The following is a 25,607-nucleotide window of genomic DNA, read 5'->3' on the forward strand; positions in this document are numbered from 1 at the left end:
AGTGAATTGTTAAGAGAAAAGTTGAATTAATGAAGAGGAGCTGAGAGAGTAGAGGAGAGAATCATGGAGAAAAGGGAAGTGGGTAGAAGTGGGAAGAATAATGTGGAGATGAGGTCAATAAAATTAACATATATATTTATTTTATTGGTGTACTCCCAGATCTTTTCTACACACACACATAAATCATTCAAGAACAAATGGGTAAAGAAAAGAGAGACTATGAGAGGAGAGAAATAGAATAGAAAATTTGGTAAAAAAAAAAAAGGGGGGGGAGATAAAATTAAAAGACTAGATATTAGAATATCCTAAAAGAAAAAGGAGAATTTGGAGAAAAGTATGAGGTAAATGAGAAGAAAGAAAAAAAGACATAGAGAAGTAGAGCAAAGACAGTGGAGGGAGAAAAATTTTTGATGGAAGATTAGTAGTATTCATTAATTCATTTATTTATTCACCAAACATGTTTTGACTTCCTAATACATACATGGCCCTGGACTAGGTTCTGGGTATGCAAACATTGATGATATGATCTTAAGACAGTTAGTAGGGAGATGCCTAGTACATAATCACAAAAAATTAACTGAAATGATAAAGTTATGAGTAATTATGAAAGATCAGGGTCATCTAACTCATTTTTTTGGATCAAGTTGAAAAGAGAGTCGCTGGATGAGGTTAACACCTACATTCCTGATTATTAGTATTGGCATTCAGTTTTGTTTTATTGGAAATGTAGTCAAGAAAACTGTAGGTGGAAAGTGGAGGGAAGAGAGGAGGGACATCCAGGCAGAGAAAACCAATTGAGCAGTTGCAGGAAATTGAATGGTATATTATAAACAAGAAAATGAGGTGGTCAGGTTTTTTAATGTTATATATGGTACCCTAGCTACTGAGCAAAGGGTGCATTTTAAGGGAACAAGACTGGAAATAGGGAAGCTGGTTAGGAGGCAGCTTAAACAGTTTAGATGAGGAGTGGTGAAACTCCAATTCAGAGCAATGGATTAAGATGGGGAAGGGGAGATACACTGAGGAAATAGTAGAAACTACCAATGTCAGAATGAGAGCAAGGAGGAGGAGCCAAGGTAGAAGGTACCCAAGGAAAATGGTGAATGATGGTGTTACAAACTGGGGTACATCACATGAGATTTAGGAAAAGTTTAGATAGAATAAATCTGTGAGGTTAATTTTGGACGAGATAAGTTTAAGAAGATTGTAGATAATCCAGAGGCAGAAGTCTAATAGCAGTTGAATATTCAAGTCGTAAGACCAGGATAGAGACACAAGCAAGAGAGGTAAAGTTTGGTATTGTCAGTATGATGGTACAACCATGTACGTGGGTGTGATCACTTCAGGAAAGTATATACAGTGAGAGGAAAATCATGCCAAGCATTCAATCATGTAGCATTACTATCATTAAAGCAGAAGGGAAGAAAGAAGAACCTATGAAGGAGAACAAGAAGAAAAAGAAAGGAAGGTGTTAATAGAATTACTAGTGTGTAATATCTTGAAAGCTAAGTGTGGTAGTCAATACTGCTACTTCCACTATTTCCAATTCGCTTCCCTCTGGGTATGTGTTAGTATTTCATTTTCATAGAGCCTTGGACAAATGACTGGCTTTGGCTAACCAAATGTGAGTGGAAATAACATGTGTGATTTCTGAGGAAGGATTGGAAACTTTATTTAAGATGTACATTTTAAAATTTTCATCTCTGTTCAAAAGTTTTGTGGTTAGTGGAATCTATTATAATTGTTTCCATATCAGTACACTTTGGAAACACTGTGATCACTCAGGAAACTAGAATATTGTTCTTTTTAATTCATAAAACTAAGTATCATTTTTCTCAATCAATTTGCAGCACTGGTGTTAAAGTTCATTTATCTTTTTAAAAAGTATAGTTGATTTATAATGTGTTAGTTTCAGATATACAGCAAAGTGATTCATATATATATATATATATATTCAGATTCTTTGATACTATAGGCTATTACAGGATATTGAATATCATTCCCTGTGCTGTTCAGTAGGTCTTGTTGTTTATCTATTAGAAAGATTGGAAACTTTTAAGAGCCAGTACATGAGTTTCTATGTTCCTCTCCCCTGGCTATGGTGAGTAGCATTATGCCAGGTGATCTTGGCTCTATTGTTTTGTGTCCCTTATTAAAGATAACAGAAGAGAGCATCCCTCCCCACAACCTGAGATGGATAAATAGTATGAATGAGAAATAAGACTTTGTTGTTTTAGGACACTGATATTTTATGATTATTACTACATATTGATCAAATCCATTTTGACTAATATATCAAAGGAGTAAATAGTTTCAAAAAGATGAAGTGATCAATAATAATAGCATAATAAGTACAATAGTTGCCATCAATATAGTGCTTACAATGTGCCAGGGACTGTTATACTCATTCTACTTACTGTTATTCCAACATTACAAATAAGGAATCTGAGACACAGAGCTAGTAAGAACACTTTCCAGTGTCACCTAGGTAGTAAATGGTTGATCCTGCATACTTTGGCAGTTTGGTTTCAAGTTATGCTCTTTACTATTACTTATGCATCTCTACAATATTGTTGACTATTACAAAGATAGCTAGTAATATAGAGAATTGAAAGTATGTATTAGGTTTGGTGGAGAAGGCAATGGCAACCCACTCCAGTACTCTTGCCTGGAAAATCCCATGGACGGAGGAGCCTGGTAGGTTGCAGTCCATGGGGTTGCTACCAGTCGGACACGACTAAGCGACTTCACTTTCACTTTTCAGTTTCACGCATTGGAGAAGGAAATGGCAACCCACTCCAGTGTTCTTGCCTGGAGAATCCCAGGGACGGGGGAGCTTGGTGGGCTGCCATCTATGGGGTCACACAGAGTCGGACACGACTGAAGTGACTTAGCAGCAGCAGCAGCAGCATTAGGTTTGGTAACATGGAAGACATTGGTGTTCTTCATATACAGTGTTTCAGTGGAATGATTAGTACAATGATGAGTTTTTAGGACTTGGCATAGAGGTAGTAAACATAGAAAATGCTTTCTGGGAATGTGCTTGAAAATGAAAGGGATGCGTATATAATTAATTTATGCAGGAGTAAAGGAAATAGTTATTTTTTGAATGCAGAGACTGGCACATATTTGTGAGATAGCTGGAAGTGGCTACTAGAAAGTCAAAGATTGAAGATACAGTAGAAATAGGGTTTTTCTGACATCAGGTTTCCAGAGAAAATTGTCAGGAGATGGTATCCAAACTATAGTGAACATTTTCCTTGTAAAGAAGGAGGGATGTCTCTTCTCGCACTGCATGAAAAGACATGAAATTAGATATAAATGTTGAAAAGGAGGTGGGGAGGACTGGAAAAAGTAGAAATATGAATGGTTATAATGTATGAAGGAGAATTTGAAGAGATAGAGATAAGTGGAGAAATAGAAGAGAGATACACTTGTAATAAAGTGCATAAAAGAGTTTGAAGAGGAAATGAGCATGTACACAACTATGGAAAGAATAGAGTGAAGTAGGTGTAGATAGAAGAGAGAATGTATGGAATGAGGTGGTTGGAGAGATGTAAAGATGATGAGATATGGATGGATAAAAGGCAGTAAGAAAATGGAAGAGAAGCTAGAGGGAAGAGTGATAGGTTGAAAGGGAAATAAAGAGATACAGAGATTGAGACTAACAGAGGAGAAAGAAAACAGAAAGAATGAGGAGAACAGGATAGTGGAGAAGCTAAGTAATAAAAGGAAATTAGAAGAGAGAAGAAGTTTAAGTTTTGGAGGAGGAATAGAAAAGAGAAGAAAGGAGAAGGGAGGATGAGAATATTGAAATATGAAGAAGGGATGATGCTGATTAAGGAGGGCAGAAGATGAAGCAGACCAGGAGATTACTCACCTGAAAATAGAGTTGGTTAAGTATAAAAAGATAGCCATTAGGTCTTTCATTTTAATCTGAATTGGACAAGAAAGTGGAGTTTAATAAGACAGGAGTCTATGCAGAATGTCCTTGTGCTTGTTTTGAAAGACAGAACAGAGGAGGTACAGATATTCATAAGCATGATGAAGTTAGTGGTTCCCTTACACAGTAAATACTTCATGGTGGACCCAAGAACGTGGGTCCAGAGGGAAACAGGTTCAAATCTTAAAATGAAAGCTTGACACTATTTATCACCCCATAATTTATTCATCTAGTGACCTTTTGCAAGACACAAGTTATCTGCTTTCTCGTTTTGATAATAATATAGCTGCTACCTATCTTGTTCAGTTTAGTTCAGTTCTGTCGCTCGGTGGTGTTCGACTCTTTGCAACCTCATGGACTGCAGCATGCCAGGCCTTCGGGTCCATCACTAACTCCTATAGCTTGCTCAAACTCATGTCCATTGAGTCGGTGATACCATTCAACCATCGCATCCTCTGTCACCTCCTTCGCCTCCTGCCTTCAATGTTTCCCAGCATCAGGGTCTTTTCCAGTGAGTCAGTTCTTCTCATCAGGTGGCCAAAGTATTGGAGCTTCAGCTTCAGCTTCAATCCTGAAAGTAAATATTCAGGACCAATTTCCTTTAGGATGGACTGGTTGGATCTCTTTGCTGTCCAAGGGACTCTCAAGAGTCTTCTCCAGCACCACAGTTCAAAGGCATCAATTCTTCAGCACTCAGCTTTCTTTATGGTCCAACTCTCACATCCATACATGAATACTGGATAATCCATAGCTTTGACTATATGGACCTTTGTTGGCAAATAATGCCTTTGCTTCGTAATATTCTGTCTAGGTTGGTCATAGCTTTTCTTCCAAGGAGCAAACTTCTTTTAATTTCATGGCTGAAGTCACCATCTACAGTGATTTTGGAACCCAAGAAAATAAAGTCTCTCACTGTTTCCATCATTTCCCCATCTATTTGCCATGAAGTGATGGGACCGGAGGCCATGATCTTAGTTTTTGGAATGTTGAGTTTGAAGCCAACTTTTTCACTCTCCTCTTTCACTTTCATCAAGAAGCTCTTTAGCTCCTCTTCACTTTCTGCCGTAAGGGTGGTGTCATCTGCATATCTGAGGTTATTGATATTTCTCCTGGCAATCTTGATTCCAGCTTGTGCTTCATCCAGCCTGGCATTTTGCATGATGTGCTCTGCATACAATTTAAATAAGCAGGGTGACAATATCCAGCCTTGATGTACTCATTCCCAATTTGAAACCAGTCCGTTGTTCCATGTCCAGTTCTAACTGTTGCTTCTTGACCTGCATGCAGATTTCTCAGGAAGCAGGTAAGGTGGTCTGGTATTCCCATCTCTTTCAGAATTTTCCACAGTTTGTTGTGATCCACACAGTCGAAGGCTTTGGCATAGTCAATGAAGCAGAAGTAGATGTTTTTCTGGAATTCTCTTGCTTTTTGTTGATCCAGTGGATGTTGGTAATTTGATCTCTGGTTCCTCTGTCTTTTCTAAATGCTGCTTGAACATCTGGAAGTTCACGTTTCACATATTGTTGGAGCCTGGCTTGGAAAATTTTGAGCATTACTTTGCTAGTGTGTGAGATGAGTGCAATTGTGCAGAAGTTTGAGCATTTTTTGGCATTGCCTTTCTTTGGGATTGGGATGAAAACTGATCTTTTCCAGTCCTGTGGCCACTGCTGAATTTTCCAAATTTGCTAGCATATCAAGTGCACAATTGCACTCATCTATCTATCATCATCTATCATCATCATCTATCTATCATCATCATCGATCTAGTAGTTAAAGAAGACATATGCACAGATATCTGCACAATAATATGAAAGTCCTTAAATAGAGGCAGGTACAAAATGTGATGGGATTACAGGATAAAAAGCATCTAAAATCATGTGGAGACATCAAGGAAAGTTGTACAAAGGAAATAATGCTTATCTTATATCTTGAATCTTGAAGGAAATATAGGTAACTATTAAACAGATGAGGGGCAGATTAATATACTGAAGGATATTCTAGGCAGGGAAAATAGCATACGCAAAGGCAAGTATTTATGAATTGACACCGTGTGTCAGAAAATTCATGTCTCTTATTAGAACTTTCATTTGTTGATTCTTTCCAAAATATTTCTTAAGGGCTTAACAAGACCCAAACAGTGTTTGGGACACTAGGGATTTAAAAAAAGTGTTAAAAAGTAAAAGTGTTAGTTGCCTAGTACTGTCTGATTCTTTGCGACACCATGGACTGTAGCCCACCAGGCTCCTCTGTCTACGAGATTTCCCAGGCAAAAATACTGGAGTGGGTTGCCATTCCCTTCTCCAGGGGATCTTCCAGACCCAGGCATTGAACCTGGGTCTCCTGCATTGCAGGCAGATTCTTTACCGTCTGAGCAACCAGGAAAGCCACTAAGGATAAAGTGGTAGGCAAAAATAGATGTAGTTTCTGTTGTTATATTGTTGTAGGGAAAAGCCAATTTTGACTCCATGTTGGAACTCTTTGTTTGACTTACTTTTCATTGCTTTTGTTATTATAATCATACATGATAACCTGCCTCAGAGAACCCTGCCCTTCTGCCTGAATATTAATTCAAAGTGCCTATGTTAAGGGAGACGTCCTAACCCTGTCCACCTGTGGATGGCTGCAAGAAAACAGAAATTAACACATCCCTTCCCTAAGGCTGCCATGTTAGGAATTATTAGCAAGATTAATGGCCTTTATACTTTGTTTCCTCACCTCCCTCCATCTCTGATGTATAAAAGAACCTGGCATCCAGACCCCAATAAGATGGTTATTCTGAGACATGAGTCTGCCATCTTGGTTAGCCAGGTCTCTGAATAAAGTCATATACCTTGTTTCAAGACCTCATCTCCAATTCTTTGGCCTGTGCTGCAGCAAGCAGAGTGAGCTTGGACTTGGTAACAGTATAGCTACATTCTAGTAGATCCCTTGGAGTAAGAAATGTCTACCCAGTCCAGTATTCTTGCCTGGAGAATTCCATGGACAGAGGAGCCTGGCAGGCTACAGTCCATGGGGTTGCAAAGAGCCGGACACGACTGAGTAACTAACACTTTAACTTTAGTGGAGAAAACAAACTGTTAATGCAAGTTCATGTGCCCAATGCAAAGTGAGACCAAACAAACTGAAACATTGGAGTTTGGAGCAGAGAAAGGTTTATTGCAATCCATGTGGTGCCGAGTTCAAGTTCACTCTGCTTGCCACACATCAGGCCAATAAGTCAGGAGATGAGGTAAGGAATAATGACTTTATTTGAAAAGTCAGCAGACCCAGAAGATGGAAGACTAATGTCTCAAAATAACCATTTTATTGGGGTCTGGATGCCATTTTTTTAAAAATAGAATACAGAGCAGGAGGAGGTGGGGAAGTAAAGTAAAACGACCATTAATCTTACAAATATCTCCTGAAATCGAAGCCTCAGGGAGTTGTTGTTTAGTTGCTAAGTTGTGTCTGACTCTTTGTGACCCCATGAACTGCAGCACGCCAGGCTTCCCTGTCCTTCACTGTCTCCCAGAGTTTGCTCAAACTCATGTCCATTGAGTTGGTGATGCCATTCCAACCATCTCATCTTCTGTCACCTCCTTCTCCTCCTGCCCTCAATCTTCCCCAACATCAGGGTCTTTTCCAATGAGTCAGCTCTTCGCATCAGGTGGCCAAAGTATTGGAGCTTCACTTTCAGCATCAATCTTTCAGGTGAATATTCAGGGTTGATTTCCTTTAGGATTGACTGGTTTCATCTCCTTGCTGTCCAAGGGACTCTCAAGACTCCTCCAGCATCATAGTTCGAAAGCATCAATTCTTTGGTGCTCAGCCTTCTTTATGGTCTAACTCTCACATCCGTACATGACTACTGGAAAAACCTGTAGTCTGGTTTTTCTGGAACTACTGGAAAAACCATTGACTCTATGGACCTTTGTTAGCAAAGTGATGTCTCTGGTTTTTAATATACTGTCTAGGTTTGTCATAGGTTTTTTTTTTCCCAAGAAGCAAGCATCTTTTAATTTCATGGCTGCAATCACCGTCTGCAGTAATTTTGGAATGCCAAAAAATAAAATCTGCTACTGTTTCCACTTTTTCCCCATCTATTTGCAATGAAGTGATGGGACCAGATGCTATGATCTTGGTTTTTTGAATGCTGAGTTTTAAGTCAGCTTTTTCACTCTCCTCTTTCACCTTCATCAAGAAGCTCTTTAGGTCCTCCTGGTTTTCTGCCATTAGAGTGGTATCACCTGTGTATCTGAGGTTATTGATATTTCTCCCAGCAGTCTTAATTCCAGCTTGCGCTTCATCCAGCCCAGCATTTTGCATGATGGACTCTGCATATAAGTTAAATAAGCAGGGTGACAATATACAGCCTTGATGTACTCCTTTCCCAATTTTGAACCAGACCATTGTCCCATGTCTCGTTCTAACTGCTGCTTCTTGACCTGCACACAGGTCTCTCAGGAGTCAGATAAGATGATCTGGCATTCTCATCTCTTTAAGAATTTTCCACAGTTTGTTGTGATCCACACAGTCAAAGGCTTTAGTGTAGTTAATGAAGCAAAAGTAGATGTTTTCCTGGAATTCCCTTGCTTTCTATATGATCCAAGGGATGTTGGCAATTTGATCTCTGATTCTTCTGCCTTTTCTAAATTCAGCTTGTCCATCTGGAAGTTACTGGTTCATGTACTGTTGAAGTCTCAAGGAGTGGATTTGCTAATTTCTGTTTTCTTGCCATCATCCACAGGTGGACAGAATCAGTATGTGTCTCTGAACATAGGCCTTTTGGTTTAACATTCAGGCAAAGCGGCAAGGTTCCCTGAGGTAGGCCATTATGTATAGACAGTATCCTTTTAGTGAACAAAAGCTACTGGAAGCAAAGTTTAAAATAAAGGAAACAGATACAACTTGTAGTCAAATTTTGTTCTTCCCTGTAATACTTGCGAGGAGACAGGGTGCTCAAGCCCTCAAAAGCCTGGAACTCACCAAAGGTTTTTGACAAAACATTTGTAAAATCCAGATGAGGGAGGGAGGTGGTGTCACAAGGGTAACTTCATCAATCCTTGCTCCAGGAGGCCAGGGGCTGTGTCCTTATGGTCATTGAGTAGTTAACTTCTTCCATTTGGAGGGAGGTTTTTCACATTTGTGAAACAGCTCAGGAAATTTGCATCAAATACTGTTCTCTAGGTACTTCAGAAAGGAGCTAAAGCAGAGGATTTGGGGGAGGGCCTGTCCCTTGGGAAGAACCCATAGGGTCCTGTTTGGTTACATTATCAAGAAGAAAGTGGTATTTTTTGACCATTTAAGAGAGGCTTATTGTCATATTCAGACCGGCATGCCATCCTTTATTCTTTGATCGTATGATTGGGTCAGTTTTGCTTATGTACTTGGGATGTTTCAATGACATTTTTTGAAAGATAAATTGTGCATGATACCTGGACTTTTCCCACCAACACACAGAAATGTTAATAATAAAGCTCTTCTCTTCTTGCTTTAGATGCAAATAGCTTGCATCTGAGTCTTCATATAGAGACTGCCTCTGAAATGGCAGGAACCATGGGAGGCATTTGGGTCACATTGTTAATTCTATAGGACTTAATGTAATGAAATCAACCAAGCATTAATAGCTTTGCTTCACACAACACTTTTTAAAATATTATTTATTATTTTACTTTAAAATATTGTATTGGTTTTGCCATACATTGACTTGAATCCTCCATGGGTGTACATGTGTTCCCCATCCTGAACCCCCCTCCCACCTCCTTCCCTATCCCATCCCTCTGGGTCATCCCAGTGCACCAGCCCTGAGCACCCTGTCTCATGCATAGAACCTGGACTGGCGATTCATTTCGCATATGATAATTTACATGTTTCAAAGCCATTCTCCCATATCATCCCACCGCGCCCTCTCCCACAGAGTCCAAAAGACTGTTCTGTACATCTGTGTCTCTTTTGCTGTCTCACATACAGGGTTATTGTTACCATCTTTCTAAATTCCATGTATATGCATTAGTATACTGCATTGGTGTTTTTCTTTCTGGCTTGCTTCACTCTGTATAATAGGCTCCAGTTTCATCCACCTCATTAGAACTGATTCAAATGTATTCTTTGTAATGGCTGAGTAATATTCCATTGTGCACATGTACCACAGCTTTCTTATTCATTCATCTGCCGATGGACATCTAGGTTGCTTCCATGTCCTGGCTATTATAAATAGTGCTGTGATGAACATTGGGGTGCATGTGTCTCTTTCAATTCTGGTTTCCTCGGTGTGTATGCCCAGTAGTGGGATTGCTGGGTCATATGGCAGTTCTACTTCCAGTTTTTTAAGGAATCTCCACACTGTTCTCCATAGTGGCTGTACTAGTTTGCATTCCCACCAACAGTGTAAGAGGGTTCCCTTTTGTCCACACCCTCTCCAGCATTTATTGCTTGTAGACTTTTGGATAGCAGCCATCCTGACTGGCATGAGATGGTACCTCATTGTGGTTTTGATTTGCATTTCTCTGATAATGAGTGATGCTGAGCATCTTTTCATGTGTTTGTTAGCCATCTGTATGTCTTCTTTGGAGAAATGACTGTTTAGTTCTTTGGCCCATTTTTTGATTGGGTCTTTTATTTTTCTGGAATTGAGCTGCAGGAGTTGCTTGTATATTTTTGAGATTAATCCTTTGTCTGTTGCTTCGTTTGCTATTATTTTCCCCCATTCTGAAGGCAGTCTTTTCACCTTGCTTAGAGTTTTCTTTGTTGTGCAGAAGCTTTTCAGTTTAATTAGGTCCCATTTGTTTATTTTTTCTTTTCTTTCCAATATTCTGGGAGGTGGGTAATAGAGGATCCTGCTGTGGTCTATGTCGGAGAGTGTTTTGCCTATGTTTTCCTCTAGGAGTTTAATAGTTTCTGGTCTTACATTTAGATATTTAATCCATTTTGAGTTTATTTTTGTGTATGGTGTTAGAAAGTGTTCTAGTTTCTTTCTTTTACAAGTGGTTGACCAGTTTTCCCAGCACCACTTGTTAAAGAGATTGTCTTCTCTCCATTGTATATTCTTGCCTCCTTTGTCAAAGATAAGGTGTCCATGGGTGCGTGGATTTATCTCTGGGCTTTCTATTTTGTTCCATTGTTCTATTTTTCTGCCTTTGTGCCAGTACCATACTATCTTGATGACTGTGGCTTTGTAGTAGAAACTGAAGTCAGGCAGGTTGATTCCTCCAGTTCCACACAACCCTTTTTTGTAATGGCTTTTGCTCTAGGGGATTCCACCTATAGTTTCTTATTCATTAAGTTAGCAACTGACTCACAGAACCTCACTTAGTGTGTCTCACTCGAATGAACAGAAGTAAGAGCACAGAAGAGATATAGTGGCTTATTTTGAACTCTGAGAAAGATTACAGTGAGGTGGGAAGCAAGTAACATTATGAGTCTTCCGTTAATCACAAATTATGCCATGTATTCCATGTGGTGATATCAAACCCTACCCTCCAAGAGCTTGCATTTTAGCAGGAAAGATAGGACACATAATTTACTGTACTATAGGGCATAATGGAATTTTCAAAAAAGCCAACAATGAAGTGCTGTAAGCTAATAATGATAGCTTTCCATACAACCTGGATGTGGTGACCCAATGATGAAAGAACAGATAACCAAGGAAGGTCTTGGAATGGAGGAATGGAAAAACCAGACCCTTATCATCCTTCCCTCATCCATGTTGTAACTATTAATGGAACAGTATAACCTGTCTCCCCTCCTACCCCATAGGGAGGAGGTATTTACTTTACTCTTCCCTACCCAGTATACATGCCTCATTCAATCAGCAAATTCAATCAACAAATAAGACCCCTATCCCACTCCTTGTACCCTGGGTATAAAAGTGGACTAAGGACCCCCATTCTACATTGGTTCTCTCTTGAGCTGGCCCGCTGTTCTAACAGCATCTTCCATTCTAATAAACTTTATTTCCCTCTCATTCTGTCTCATGTCTGGAAATTATTTTAAAACCCGCACCCGGACCATGACACTGGAAGCATGGGCCCAGATATAGAAAAGCATCATAGGGAAACTAGCATTTGAGCTGGAGAGAGGGAGGGAAGAATGTATTCCCAAGAGGTCTTCTCACATTTGTTTCATTTTTGCCAGCTGCAAAAGGAAATCGGGACCTTGAAATGACAAAATTTGCCTTTATTCTCAAAGGCAAGAAGCTGAACCCCAGGCAGACTGAGTCTGTTTAAAATATCATTCTAACACAAGGTGGATTTGCAGATCAGAAGGGTCCCTCTAGTTCCAAAGAACCCAACTATTTTAGATGCTACTGTTTTTAAACACAAATTAGCATGTTCAATGCCCAGTGAGGCCAAACAAGGGGAACCATTAGGGTTTGGGGCAGAAAAAGGTTTATTGCAGAACCATGCAAAGTTTTGAGATGGATCATGCATAAAAATCCCAAAATTCCCCATAGGAGACAGGGGACACAGAAAGGATTTGTACCTCAGAGGACTCCACAGGGTCCTGCTTGTTTTTACTACCCCTAGAAAAATGAAGACTGTCTATTGTAGTGAAGAACTTTAGAGTAGGAATTAGGCACTCTAAGTGTGAGTCCTAACTCTGGCCCAGATCAGCAGTATAACCATGAACAAGGCATTTCTGTTCTCTAGACCTCAGTTTCTTCTTCTGGGAAAAAGGGACTGAAAATACCTGCTCTACTTATCTTGCAGAAATATTTATTAAACCAAGAAGCATTTACTGACTACATGCCGTGTGCCAATCACTGTACTATGGATGGGATTACAATAATATATAGAGACAGTTCTCTCAAGTTTCTCATAATTCTGTGCAGAAGATAGACACATAAACATACTGATAATCCTGTGTGGTATTAAAAAATGATTAAAGAAAAAAACTTAGATGATACAAACAATTTCACTTCATGAAGTGAACAATCTTCTTTTGAAGAACCTCAGAATGGAGTGGAAGGCAGGAAGCTTTTATAACATAAAGAATAAATGAAGAAGAGAAAAATAGAAAATATGAGAAAGTATCTGCTTGGGTAGAGCCATATAATCTACCTTGTTTAGGGTGTGAGATGGCCCAGAGTTGGCTTGGCCATTGAAAATACTTGACTGGATATACTGTGTTTCTCTGTCAAGTAGAGCACTTATAGGAACACTAAGGTCATCTAAGTTTTTGTTTTCTGATGTAGCACCCAGGCAGCAGTGGGTCCATCTTGAGCCTAGAAAGCTATTTCAACAACGTTAAGCACTAAACTATTTGTACAAACTGCTCTGGGATTTCTGTGAACTGCCTATAGGGCACATATGAAGTATCACAGAAGAGACAATATTTGAGCATGAACATGAAGGAAATTGCTTCACATATGAAGAGGAAACAGTGTTTCTGACAGGACAAAAAAGAACCCAACAATTTGTATAAAGACTCAAAAGCATTAAAGCTTTTTTTGGCAAAATCATAAGTATTTGCAGATGGCTGGAGAGTGGGAAAAATGTATGAACATCAGAAAATGAAGATAGAACAATGCATGTGAGGTAATTATTAAAACCTAGATGTGTTCCATATAATGGCTAAATGCAGTGGTAAAGAGGTATACTTGATATACAATATTATATAGGTTTCAGGTGTATGGATAATTTACAATTTTTAATGGTTATACTTTAAAGAGTTATAAGAATAATTATTTAAAATATTGGCTGTATTCCATGTGTTGTACAATATATTCTTGTAGCTTATTTATTTGAAGATAGTACTTTGTAACTCTTAATTCCTTACTCCTGTCTTTTCCTTTCTCCTTTCATCTACCCACCAATAATCACTAGTTAGTTCTCTGTATCTTATACTATCCAGCCCATTCCCCATAGTTTCCTCTTTGAACTCATCATCTGTTAATCTTCCCCCTTGGTCTCTCCATTACAGCCACAGTAGCCTAGTTGCTATTTTTTTTAATACATTGGGCACCTTTCTACTTCTGGGCCTTTGCATTTGCCGCTTCCTCTACTTTGAATATTCTTTCTCCAGCTATTCATAAGGCTCACTCTCACTACCTTCAGGATCATTGCCTAAATGTCGCCTACTCAGTGAGATATTCCCTGAACACCCTATTGAAAATCGCAATCCCTTATCAATACTTTCTACTCACATCTTATTTTTCTTCCTGAGGCATATTGCCTTTTAATACATTATATAGTTTACTTATTTCACGTGTTTGTTTGGTGTTTTCCCTCTACTCAAATGTAAGCTCTAAGAGGGAAACAACCTTGGTGTGTTTGCTGATGTACTTACATTGCTTAGAATAATACCTGGCATATAGTAGGTGATCAAAAATTATTTGTTGAGTATAACAAGTAACAAACTTTTAGTCAGCTCTATCCCAGACTTGGGTGATTTGAGAAATGTTCTTCCCTTCTGCTTTATCATATGTAAAATATATGAGGCCTTCCTTGGTGGCTCAGATGGTAAAGAATCTGCCTATAATGCAGGAGACCTGGGTTTGATTCCTGGGTCAGGAAGATCCCCTGGAGAAGGGAATGGCTACCCACTCCAGTATCTTGCCTGGAGAATTCCATGGACAGAAGAGCCTGGTGGGCTACAGTCCATGGGGTTGCAAAGAGTTGGACACAACTGAGCAATTAACACTTTCACACTTTCACTTTCAAAATATATGAGGGAATAAAACTGGATGCTTTCTGTAAGGGTCTTTCAGATATGAAATTCTAGGAAAGAGGCTAGATGACCACTTAAGAGGATAGGTTGAGATATTGTGCTGTTAAGGAATCATATTAAGATGCTATTTTCCTAGAACCCTAGGAATGCCTGAACCCTATCTTACTCCATCTACACTTTCTCTCTCCAAGCTCCCCATGGAAGTACATGCTTTTAGGAAAGCAAAAATCATTCATTAGTTAATTGATTCAGTGGATATGTATTGAACACTACAGTGTGCTAGGTAGTGTGCTATGCTGCTGGCATACATCAAAGAGAATCCAAGACAAAAATCCATAGCTTTACAATAAGGAGGAAAAAATGATGAGAACAAATAAATTATATGGCACGTTTTAAGTCAGGTACTATGGGAAACTCTGGGAGGTGATGATGGACAGGGAGGCCTGGCGTGCTGTAGTCCATGGGGTCACAGAGTCAGACACAACTGAGCAACTGAACTGAACTATGGGAAAAGAAAGAGCATGGTAAAGTTTACTAAGCATAGTGTGGATAGTAAACTGAGTGGAGGTCAGGGTAGGATTCATTCAGAAGATAATAATTAAGGAAAGACTTGAAAGAGGCATGACAGCATAACAAGTGCAAAGGCTATGACACAAGAGAGACACGCATGCTGGAAGAATTGCAAGGAAGCCAGGGTGACTGGAACAGAGACAGCAAGGGAAGGCAGAGTAAGAGATAAGCCATAGAGGAACAGAAGATAAGATCATGTAAGAGCCTGTAAGCCATGGCAAAGAGTTCAGCTGTTACTCTGTATAGAATGAGGAAATACTTGATGGCTATTGTGTACAGAATATAGTATACCGAGAAAGGGTAAAAAGTAGAGATACAAGTTAGGAGGCTATGGAAGCAATAAAACTTTAACTTATTACTGTGGTGGAATAAAAACCAACTGTTGAGAAACAAAGATTGGGGTGACAAGGGAGCCAGGGTGCTACAAAACAGTAAAATGAGGACAGTACCTGAGGAGGGTGTGGGTATGTATATGCATGTGTGAAGGGCTTTAACACACCTCCTTCCCATCTGTATTCCCATCTGTATCTTTCATCCCCAAAGAAAAGAATTTCCTATATTGCCTTTTACTTCCTGTTTGCTCTCTGCATAGGAATCAAAACAGGTCAAAACTTGGTTGAGACTCAGTTCCTGTAATCTGATTGTCACATTTTGAAGGGTCTTGGACCTTTTTTGAAAAGCCAGCTTAAGACTAGTTGTTCACTCGCTAAGTTGTGTCAAATTCTTTGCGACCCCATGGGCTGCAGCATGCCAGGCTTCCCTGTCCTTCACTGTCTCCTGGAATTTGCTCAAACTCATGTCCGTTGAGTCAGTGATGCCATCTAACCATCTCATCCTCTGTTGCCCCCTTCTCCTCCTGCCCTCAATCTTTCCCAGCATCATGGTCTTTTCTAACGAGTCAGCTCTTCACATCAGGTGGCCAAAGTATTGGAACTTCAGCTTCAGCATGTCCTTCCAATGAATATTCAGGGTTCATTTCTTTTAGGATTGACTGGTTTGATCTCTTTGCTGTCCAAGGGACTCTCAAGAGTCTTCCCCAGGACCAGTTTGAAAACATCAGTTCTTTGATGCTCAGCCTTCTTTATGGTTCAACTCTCACATCCATACTTGACTACTGGAAAAGCCATAGCTTTGATTATACAGACTTTTGGTAGCAAAGTAATGTCTCTGCTTTTTAATATGCTGTCTAGTATATCTGTAAGTCTCATTCATCTTGTGTAACTGAAATTTAGTACTCTTTCACTAATACTTCCCAGTTCACTCCAGCTCATGGCAACCACCATTCTGTTCTCTGCTTCTGTGAATTTGACTGTTTTAGATCCCACGTATGAGTGAAATCGTACAGTATTTGTCTTTGTCCACCTTATTTCACTTAGCATGATGTCCTACAAGTTCATCAGTGTTGTTGCAAATGGTAGGATTTCTTCTTTCTAAGGCTGGATAATATTCCATAGTATGTATGTATGTTTTCTTATCCACTTATCTGTTAATGGATATTTAGTTTGCTTCCATGTCTTGGCTATTGTGAATAATTTTGCAATAAAATATGGAAATGCAGATATCACTTTGATATCTTGATTTCAATTCCTTTGGACAAAGAACCAGAAGTGGGATTGCTGGATCACGTGGTAGCTCTATTTTTAATTTTTGAGGAGCCTCTCTACTGTTTTCCATAGGGGCTGTACCAGTTTACATTCCCACTAACAGTGTAGGAGGATTCTCTTTTCTCCACATCCTCACCAACACTTGTTATATCTTATCTTTTTTGATGACAGCTGTTCTAACAGATGTGTGGTGATATCACATTGTGGTTTTAATCTGCATTTCCCTGATGAGTAGAGATGTTGAGCATCTTTTCAAGTCCCTGTTAACCATTTTGTATGTCTTCTTTGTACTAATATCTATTTGGGCAAATTAAAAATACTGTGTTAAATACTTAAAATTTATTAAGTGGGCGGATCTTATGTTAAGTGTTTTGTCACAAAATAATAATTTAATAACATAATAATAGGGCTTCCCCTGTGGCTCAGCTGGTAAAGAATCTGCCTTCAGTGTGGGAGACCTGGGTTGGGAAGATCCCCTGGAGAAGGGAAAGGCTGCCCACTCCAGTATTCTGCACTGGAAAATTCCATGGACTGTATAGTTCATGGGGTCGCAAAGAGTCGGACATGATTGAATGACTTTCACTTTCAACATAATAATAAAAGAGGGTAGAAGCAAAGTTTTGAAGCAAATGGATATTTTGTAGCATAGATTGTGGTGATGAGTATATTAGCCTGAGTTTAGTCTGGGTGCTTTCTGCTGCACGAAAAGCTTGAAGGGGTCTTAAAAGTAACAAGGAGGAGAGAAGGCATTAGGATGCATTTAAGTACCAGTGAAAAGACCACAGCATAATCTGGCTTGTGAAGTACCCTACTCCCACCAACATCTGCTTTATCATTACTTCTCTGTGCTTCAGTAGAATGTGTATAAAGTGGATGGGAATGAAAATAGGAAAGCTATTATAATTCAGTTCTGCTCCTAAACAGAAGTCAGTACCTTTTGCATCTTGGCTTTGACAATCTATTTGTTGTGGTTATATTTGCCATGTCCTCAGGACAACAGGGTAGACATAAAGTAGTTTCCCTTTGGCATTACTCAAAATAGGCAGTATCTTGGAAATACTAATATAAGTGGAGAAAAGGAACACAGTTTTCTTTATTAAGCCCTCATGAAATCTTTTATGTATCCAACAGGAGCAGGCTTCTCAATGAAAGATATTTCTCTTGTATCAGATTCTATGAGTCGTGAAACTCCCTACCTATGCCTTAAGAATAAAGAGTAGATTGGTGGGATATTGCAGGTTGACTTGAGAATTGAGCTTTTGGCCAAGACACATGGGAAATTTTATAAATATCCAAGGGATTAGTTAGAGCTGCAAGGACACTTGCCATCTAGTTTTAACCTCTTACTATTTAGATAAGGAAATGGAAAATAAGAGATGGGTAAATATTTGCTAAAGGGCACACAGTTTGTTTCTGCCTTCCAGCCTAGAGTTCTTGCTAATAAACACCCGAGCATGTTTGCTTTAGTCAGCCTGCTTTGAGCAATATCCACTATTGCTACTGTAATCATTTATGAGGTGGTACACATTTATCAAGTTTAACAGTTAGCCAGGATAAGAGATTCTTGCCAGTTGGCCACCTAAAACTCTAAGAGGATGGCAAGGATTGAATCCAGTATAACCAGGAGGTATACAGGTTAGCTAGAAAAAGCTCATCAGAGTTAGCTGTCAAATAATTCTGAATTTTTGCTGTGCGATTCCCATTTCCACATAACAGGTTACTTCCTAGGACAAAGAAAGTTGAGGCTCAAAATATATGAAGGAAAAAGGGGGGAAATTTGGGAATTGATTATTTAGACAGAGTAATGCCAGAGAATGAGTATGTGGGTATGGCAAGTCTTACTCAATCCAGATTTCCATTGAGGAATCCGTGAACAGTCTCTCCTACATGTTGTCCCTATTAAGAGCACATGAATCCTTCATACTTGACCTCTGAGGTGTTTGATGTCCTCCATAAACTTTGTAAATTTTTTTCTCACCAGCTGTTGTGTGTGTATATTCATGTGCAAGTATGTGTATGTGTTCTCCAAGAATCACCTTCTTTAACAAAGCTATACCAGTTTCTATAAGCAGCAGAGCCATCTTTTGTGCTTATTATCAGGTTAAAGATATCTTTTCTACACATCCCTCCTCTCCAGTGCAGTCTCTAAAGTATTTAATTCACATGATAGCCTGCTGAGGAGAATTATTTCAGAAATAAACTGCTGGGCTTCCAAGGTGGTGCAGTGGTAAAAAATCCGCCTGCCAATGTGGGAGATGCAAGTGATGTGAATTCGATCCCTGGGTCGGGAAGATCCGCTGGAGAAGGAAATGGCAACCCACTCCAGTATTCTTGCCTGGAAAATTCCATGGACAGAGGAACCTGGCAGGCTACAGTCCATGGAGTTTCAGAGTCAGACACAACTGAGTGACTGAGTGTACGCTCACACATGCAAATAAATTGCTATCAGGACTGAATGACTCAAAACCTGGTGTTTCCATTACTTCTTTGGTGGGGAGGTAGCTAAGGGAGCTCAGCTAGGGCAGATAAATGAGACTTGTTTTCGTAAAGGTAGTAAGGTGGATTCATATCTGATCTAAAAATCTGAATACTGAATGCTGCTTTGAGGGCTCTCTAGTTCAGTTAATCCATCCCTTGTGTTCATAAAATCTTAGATCTCAGTGAACCTAAACAAACAAATTTTTGGTTTTTTAGCAGTACTCCACTGCTGGTGAATGGAAACAGAGCTCCATGTTTAATACCATTCACTTTAGCTTAATTTCATATTCTGTTCTTCCTTTTAGGTTAACAATTCATGCCGAGTGCCCCATGCATTTGGAAGATTTTCCTATGGATGTGCATGCCTGCCCACTGAAGTTTGGAAGCTGTATGTATTTTCCTACTTTCTGTTTTCTGATCTTCCCCCCACCCCCACAAAATGCCATAGTTCCTATTCTATCCCTTAGTAGTTTCAAAAGAGACCTTTAATTTGGGCTAGTATGTAAGTGGGGAAAGGGAGTGGGATGGAGTAGTACTAACTGATCAGGAGGAGATTTAACCTTTAATAGAGTTTTCATTTTAGGAAGCAAACCTTATTTCACCATTTTAGACTAATTTTTTTGTCATTAGGTTGAAACATTAACATCTGTTTCCTAAATTATCCATAAGACAAGTCAAGACAGAGCTAATATAAGCACAATAATAGCTTCCTAAAGACAATATCCTTCAAACAGAAGGTGTTTATATTTTTAAAACGCCTATTCTATGTGCATCCTCGTATAGTTCTATCTAAGTCTCTATAGCGAATGATAAACAGTAAGAGATGGGAAATTTTCTCCTTTTAAGAGAGTATTGCCCTTGCCAGTAGCTGTAAATCTGTCAGAGAAATAAGTAGATACATAGCCTATTTTCAGATAATTAGAAAAATCAAAATTGAGTAGAATTTGACTGAGTTTCTGACTAAGAATTTCAGAGTAAGTTTAATTTGGGAGTCATCAGAGCAATAGTGGCAGACTTTATTTTTGGGGCTCCAAAATCACTGCAGATGGTGACTGCAACCATGAAATTAAAAGATGCTTACTCCTTGGAAGGAAAGTTATGACCAACCTAGACAGCATATTAAAAAGCAGAGACATTACTTTGCCAACAAAGGTCCATCTAGTCAAGGCTATGGTTTTTCCAGTGGTCATGTATGGATGTGAGAGTTGGCCTATAAAGAAAGCTGAGCACCGAAGAATTGATGCTTTTGAATTATGGTGTTGAAGAAGACTCTTGAGAGTCCCTTGGACTACAAGGAGATCCAACCAGTCCATCCTAAAGGAAATCAGTCCTGAGTATTCATTGGAAGGACTGATGTTGAAGCTGAAACTCCAATACTTTGGCCAACTGATGCAAAGAACTGACTCATTTGAAAAGACCCTGATGCTGGGAAAGATTGAAGTCAGGAAGAAAAGGGGACAACAGAGGATGAGATGGTTGGATGGCATCACTGACTCAATGGACATGAGTTTGGGTAAACTCCAGGAGTTGATGATGGACAGGGAGGCCTGATGTGCTGCAGTCCATGGGGTTGCAAAGAGTCGGACACGATTGAGTGACTGAACTGAACTTGGAGCAATATATCATGGTCTGTGTTTATCATCTCTAAATTATATTTATCTCTATATTTTAATGTAGAAAGTGCATTTGAAAAGACCCAAATAATTATGTGTGACATATTTTTTTCAATCATTGTCAAATATTTACAAATTATCTCCTGTGGGCCAGGCTCTATTATAGGAGTTTGGAGTGTATCCATGAATAAAACAAAGACCCTGCCCTTGTGGAGCTTATATAGAGGAGAGAGTGATGGCAAAAGAGAAAATAAACATTAGATTAGAAAGTAAAGTATTAAGTATGTTGTAAAATGAGAAGCACCATAAGAAGACATAAAAGTACTGCAGAATAGGGTGGGGTCAATCATGTCTAGGTAGAAGACAGGCATTGCCATTGAAATTTAAAATAATCAATGTAGTCTTCTTTGAAAAAGTGACATTTGGGCAGAAAGTTTGAGGAGGCAAAAGGTTTAACAAGACAGATATTAGTGGAAATAATTCTGTAGTTATAGGGAACAGCCAGGGACAAGACCCTGAGTCAGAAATGTATCTGACTTGTTAAAGGACATCAAAGTGCCAGATGTGAGATCAAAGAGGGGGTCAGGTCATCTGCAGTCGTGATGGACAGTAAAGCGCTTTGAATTTTATTCTGAGGGAAAATGGAGTTATTGGAATATTTTGATATATTATCTGATTTTTGGTTTTTAAAGAATCATTATGTTAAAAATGTTATGACTAAGTATGAGAAAGATAGAAGCAGGGAGTCCAGTTAATAGGTTATTGCAATGTTTCAGCTGAGAGATGTTGATGGCTCAGATCAGAGTGATGGTGGCATAAGTGGTAAGATTCTGATTCTGGATACATTGTGAAGGACAATCCCAAAGGATCCTCCAATGAATTAGATATAGAATACCACAAGAAGAGAACTCAAGGATGACTTATAGATTTCTGTCCTAATGGATTTACTATCAAGTTAGGTAAGTATTACTTCCGTTCTGTGTAGGATAGAGTTGTTTGTGAGTGAACAGAGGTCCCCTCATGAACAATTAGGAAACCTAGAGCTGTTGAGCAATAAGGATTGATAAGGCTAAAATTCTGGCGATAGGGTAGAACATCCTTTATTCTTGGTGTATGTTAGTTGCTCAGTTGTGTCTGACTCTTTGCGACCCCATAGACTGTAGCTCGCCAGGCTTCTCTGTCCATGGAATTCTCTAGGCAAGAATCCTGGAGTGGGTTACCATTCCCTTCTCCAGGGGATCTTCCCGCCCCAGGGACTGAACCCAGGTCACCTGCATTGCAGGCAGATTCTTTACCGTCTGAGCCACCAGGGAAACCCCTTCATTCTTGGTGGTACTTTCCAATTCTGGCCATGGATTGCAGCTTGGAATTCAAGTTTTGCCCTGACCATAGGGGTGCTGCTGGATGATATATATATAAAAAGTAATAGAAAATGAACTTATGGTTGGCGGGGTTGCCAGGGGGAAGGGATAATTAGGGGGGTTGGGATAGACATGTACATACTACATTTAAAATGGATAATCAACAAGGACTTCCTGTATAGCACAGGGAACTCTGCTGAATGTTACATGGCAGCCTGGATGGGAGGGGAGTTTGTAGGAGAATGGATACGTGTATATGTATGGCTGAGCCTCTTTGCTGTCCACCTGAAGCTATCACAACATTGTTAATCAGCTATGCATGCTAATTCACTTCAGTCGTGTCCAACTCTTTGTGACCCTTTGGACTACAGCCAGCGAGGTTCCTTTGTCCATGGGATTTCCCAGGCAAGAAGACTGGAGTGACAATTGGCTATACTCCAATACAATATATAAAGTTTAAAATTTTGTTTCAAAATGACTCTCCATTAGCAGTATACATGGCTATAAACATACACTTATAATAAGCAAAATCAAGTGATCAGATCCACATATATTCCTGTGCTGATACTTGGAATTTCACCACTTTTGACTCAGTGTACCAGCATTTCCTGTTCTTGCTTTGACTTGACATTAGTAGATTTCTTTAATCCAGTAATGATTCTATATCTATTGTTAAGCTTTAATTTTTATAGGAGAATTATAATACCTTTTCCATTTTGCTTATTTCTCAACTATTTTTCCAAATATTTGATTTTCAAAATATATATATACATTTCCCAACAAATGCCAGGAAGGAAATTACACATAGAAACAATAGTCAGGATAGTAGTTACACTTGATGGGGTTTATGCTTGATAAGGGACACAACTAGTGCTTCTGGGTGCTGAATATATGGAATGTAAGTCTGGTTTCAGGAAAGATATCTAGTATGTGTTAGTCGTTCAGTTATGTCCAACTCTTTGTGACCCCATGGAATGTAGCCCACTCCAGACAAGAATACTGGAGTGGGTAGCCAATCCTTCCTCCAGGGGATCTTCCCTACCCAGGGATTGTTCACGGGTCTCCTGCATTGTAGGCAGATTCTTTACCATATGAGCCAGCAGACTGGATATTTAATTGAAGTTTCATCCATTTAGATGGTATTTAAAGGCATAAGGCTGGAGGAGCTGCCTGCATGTAGATAAGAGTGTCAAAGACTATTTCCTGAATCACTATAACATTTAGAGGCTAAAGAGAAGAGAATAACTCAGTAAATGTGAAGGATAGGACAGGTGTAGTAAGAGGAAACTTAAGGGAACATACCGTCCTAGAAGCAAATTAAGTATATTAAGAAGGAGAGAGTGGTTTAAATTCTTAAGTGGGCAGTTAATATTGACTTTGAAAACTAATAAGGAAGCAATTCTGGAATGGTAAAGTGAGAACTTCTGAAAATCCACTCTTCCATAAAAGCAACAAGAACATTTTCAAAAGTTGTCAAAATTAACTTTCTCCAAACTCTAACCAAAGGCTCACAACAGTCTGAGGAGTGTTAGTCAAGAGAAATGGCTGATTCACATTAAGGCGAGAGAACCATGTTCTGATCCTCTTCACCCCCATACTGAAGAAGCCTTGAAGATTTCATAATGATAAAAAGGACCAATTCATCAGGAAGATATAACAATTATAAAGATGATTGTACCTAGAAACCCAAAATGCACAGAGAAATACTGACAAGAATAGAAAAGGGAAATAGACAATTCAATAGTAAAAAAAAAAAACTAAATATTTTATTTTATTTTATTTTTTTTATTAGTTGGAGGCTAATTACTTCACAACATTTCAGTGGGTTTTGTCATACATTGACATGAATCAGCCATGGAGTTACATGTATTCCCCATCCCGATCCCCCCTCCCACCTCCCTCTCCACCCAATTCCTCTGCGGTCTTCCAGGCACCAGGCCCGAGCACGTTGTCTCATGCATCCACCTTGGCTGGTGGATCTGTTTCACTATAGATAATATACATGCTGTTCTCAGCAACATCCACCCTCCTTTCTCCACAGAGTCAAAAGGTCTGTGTCTGTACTTCTTGTGTCTCTTTTTCTGTTTTTTGCCATATAGGGTTACAATTACCATCTTTCTAAATTCCATATATATGTGTTAGTATACTGTATTGGTCTTTATCTTTCTGGGTTACTTCACTCTGGATAATGGGCTCCAGTTTCATCCATCTCATTTAGAACTGATTCAAATGAATTCTTTTTAATGGCTGAGTAATATTCCATGGTGTATATGTACCACAGCTTCCTTATCCATTCACCTGCTGATGGGCATCTAGGTTTGCTTCCATGTCCTGGCTATTATAAACAGTGCTGCGATGAGCATTGGGGCGCACGTGTCTCTTTCAGATCTGGTTTCCTGCGTCAAGTGTGTATGCCCAGAAGTGGTATTGTGGGTCATATGGCAGTTCTATTTCCAGTTTTTAAGAAATCCTCCAACACTGTTTTCCATAGTGGCTGTACTAGTTTGCATTCCCACCAACAGTGTAAGAGGGTTCCCTTTTAGCCACACCCTCTCCAGCATTTATTGCTTGTAGACTTTTGGATAGCAGCCATCCTGACTGGTGTGTAATGGTACCTCATTGTGGTTTTGATTTGCATTTCTCTGATAATGAGTGATGTTGAGCATCTTTTCATGTGTTTGTTAGCCATCTGTATATCTTATTTGGAGAAATGTCTGTTTAGTTCTTTGGCCCATTTTTTGATTGGGTCATTTATTTTTCTGGAATTGAGCTGCAGGAGTTGCTTCTATATTTTTGAGATTAATCCTTTGTCTGTTTCTTTATTTGCTATTATTTTCTCCCAATCTGAGGGCTGTCTTTTCACCTTGCTTATAGTTTCCTTTGTTGTGCAAAAGCTTTTAAGTTTCATTAGGTCCCATTTGTTTAGTTTTGCTTTTATTTCCAATATTCTGGGAGGTGGGTCATAGAGGATCTTGCTGTGATTTATGTAAAAAACTAAACATTTTAATGTTCCACTTCCATAGAGCAACTAGACAGAATATCAACATAGAAATAGAAGATTTGAACATGATACAAAGCAATTAGGTCTAATTAGCATTTATATTGCACTCTACCAAATAATATCAGAACACCCATTATTCTGAAGTGCACATGGAATATTTTCTGTAGTAGACTGTATGTTAGGCCTTAAAACAAGATGCAGTCAGTTTAAAAGTACTGAAACCATATGAAGTGTGTTATCTAACCTCACTTGAATGAAATTAAAAATCAACTATGGAAGGGAATTTGGGAAATTCACGAATATGTTGAAATTAAACAGCATACTCCTAAATAAAAAAAATGTGTCAAAGAAAAAATCATAAGGGAAATTCGAAAATATTTTGAAATTAAT

General features: G+C 39.1%; 1 protein-coding gene across 2 annotated transcripts in view; it reads left to right on the forward strand.

The window, feature by feature from the left end:
* Positions 1-25,607, forward strand: part of GABRA3 (gamma-aminobutyric acid type A receptor subunit alpha3) — a 227,926-nt gene that overhangs the window by 154,947 nt on the left and 47,372 nt on the right. For both annotated transcript variants that reach the window (XM_043459919.1, XM_043459918.1), the window contains exon 6: positions 19,548-19,630. In XM_043459919.1, the coding sequence (XP_043315854.1) occupies positions 19,548-19,630 (83 nt within the window). The remainder of the gene's footprint in view (positions 1-19,547; positions 19,631-25,607) is intronic.

This window comes from Cervus canadensis, chromosome X (genome assembly GCF_019320065.1).
Source record: "Cervus canadensis isolate Bull #8, Minnesota chromosome X, ASM1932006v1, whole genome shotgun sequence".
Lineage (NCBI taxonomy): Eukaryota > Metazoa > Chordata > Mammalia > Artiodactyla > Cervidae > Cervus > Cervus canadensis.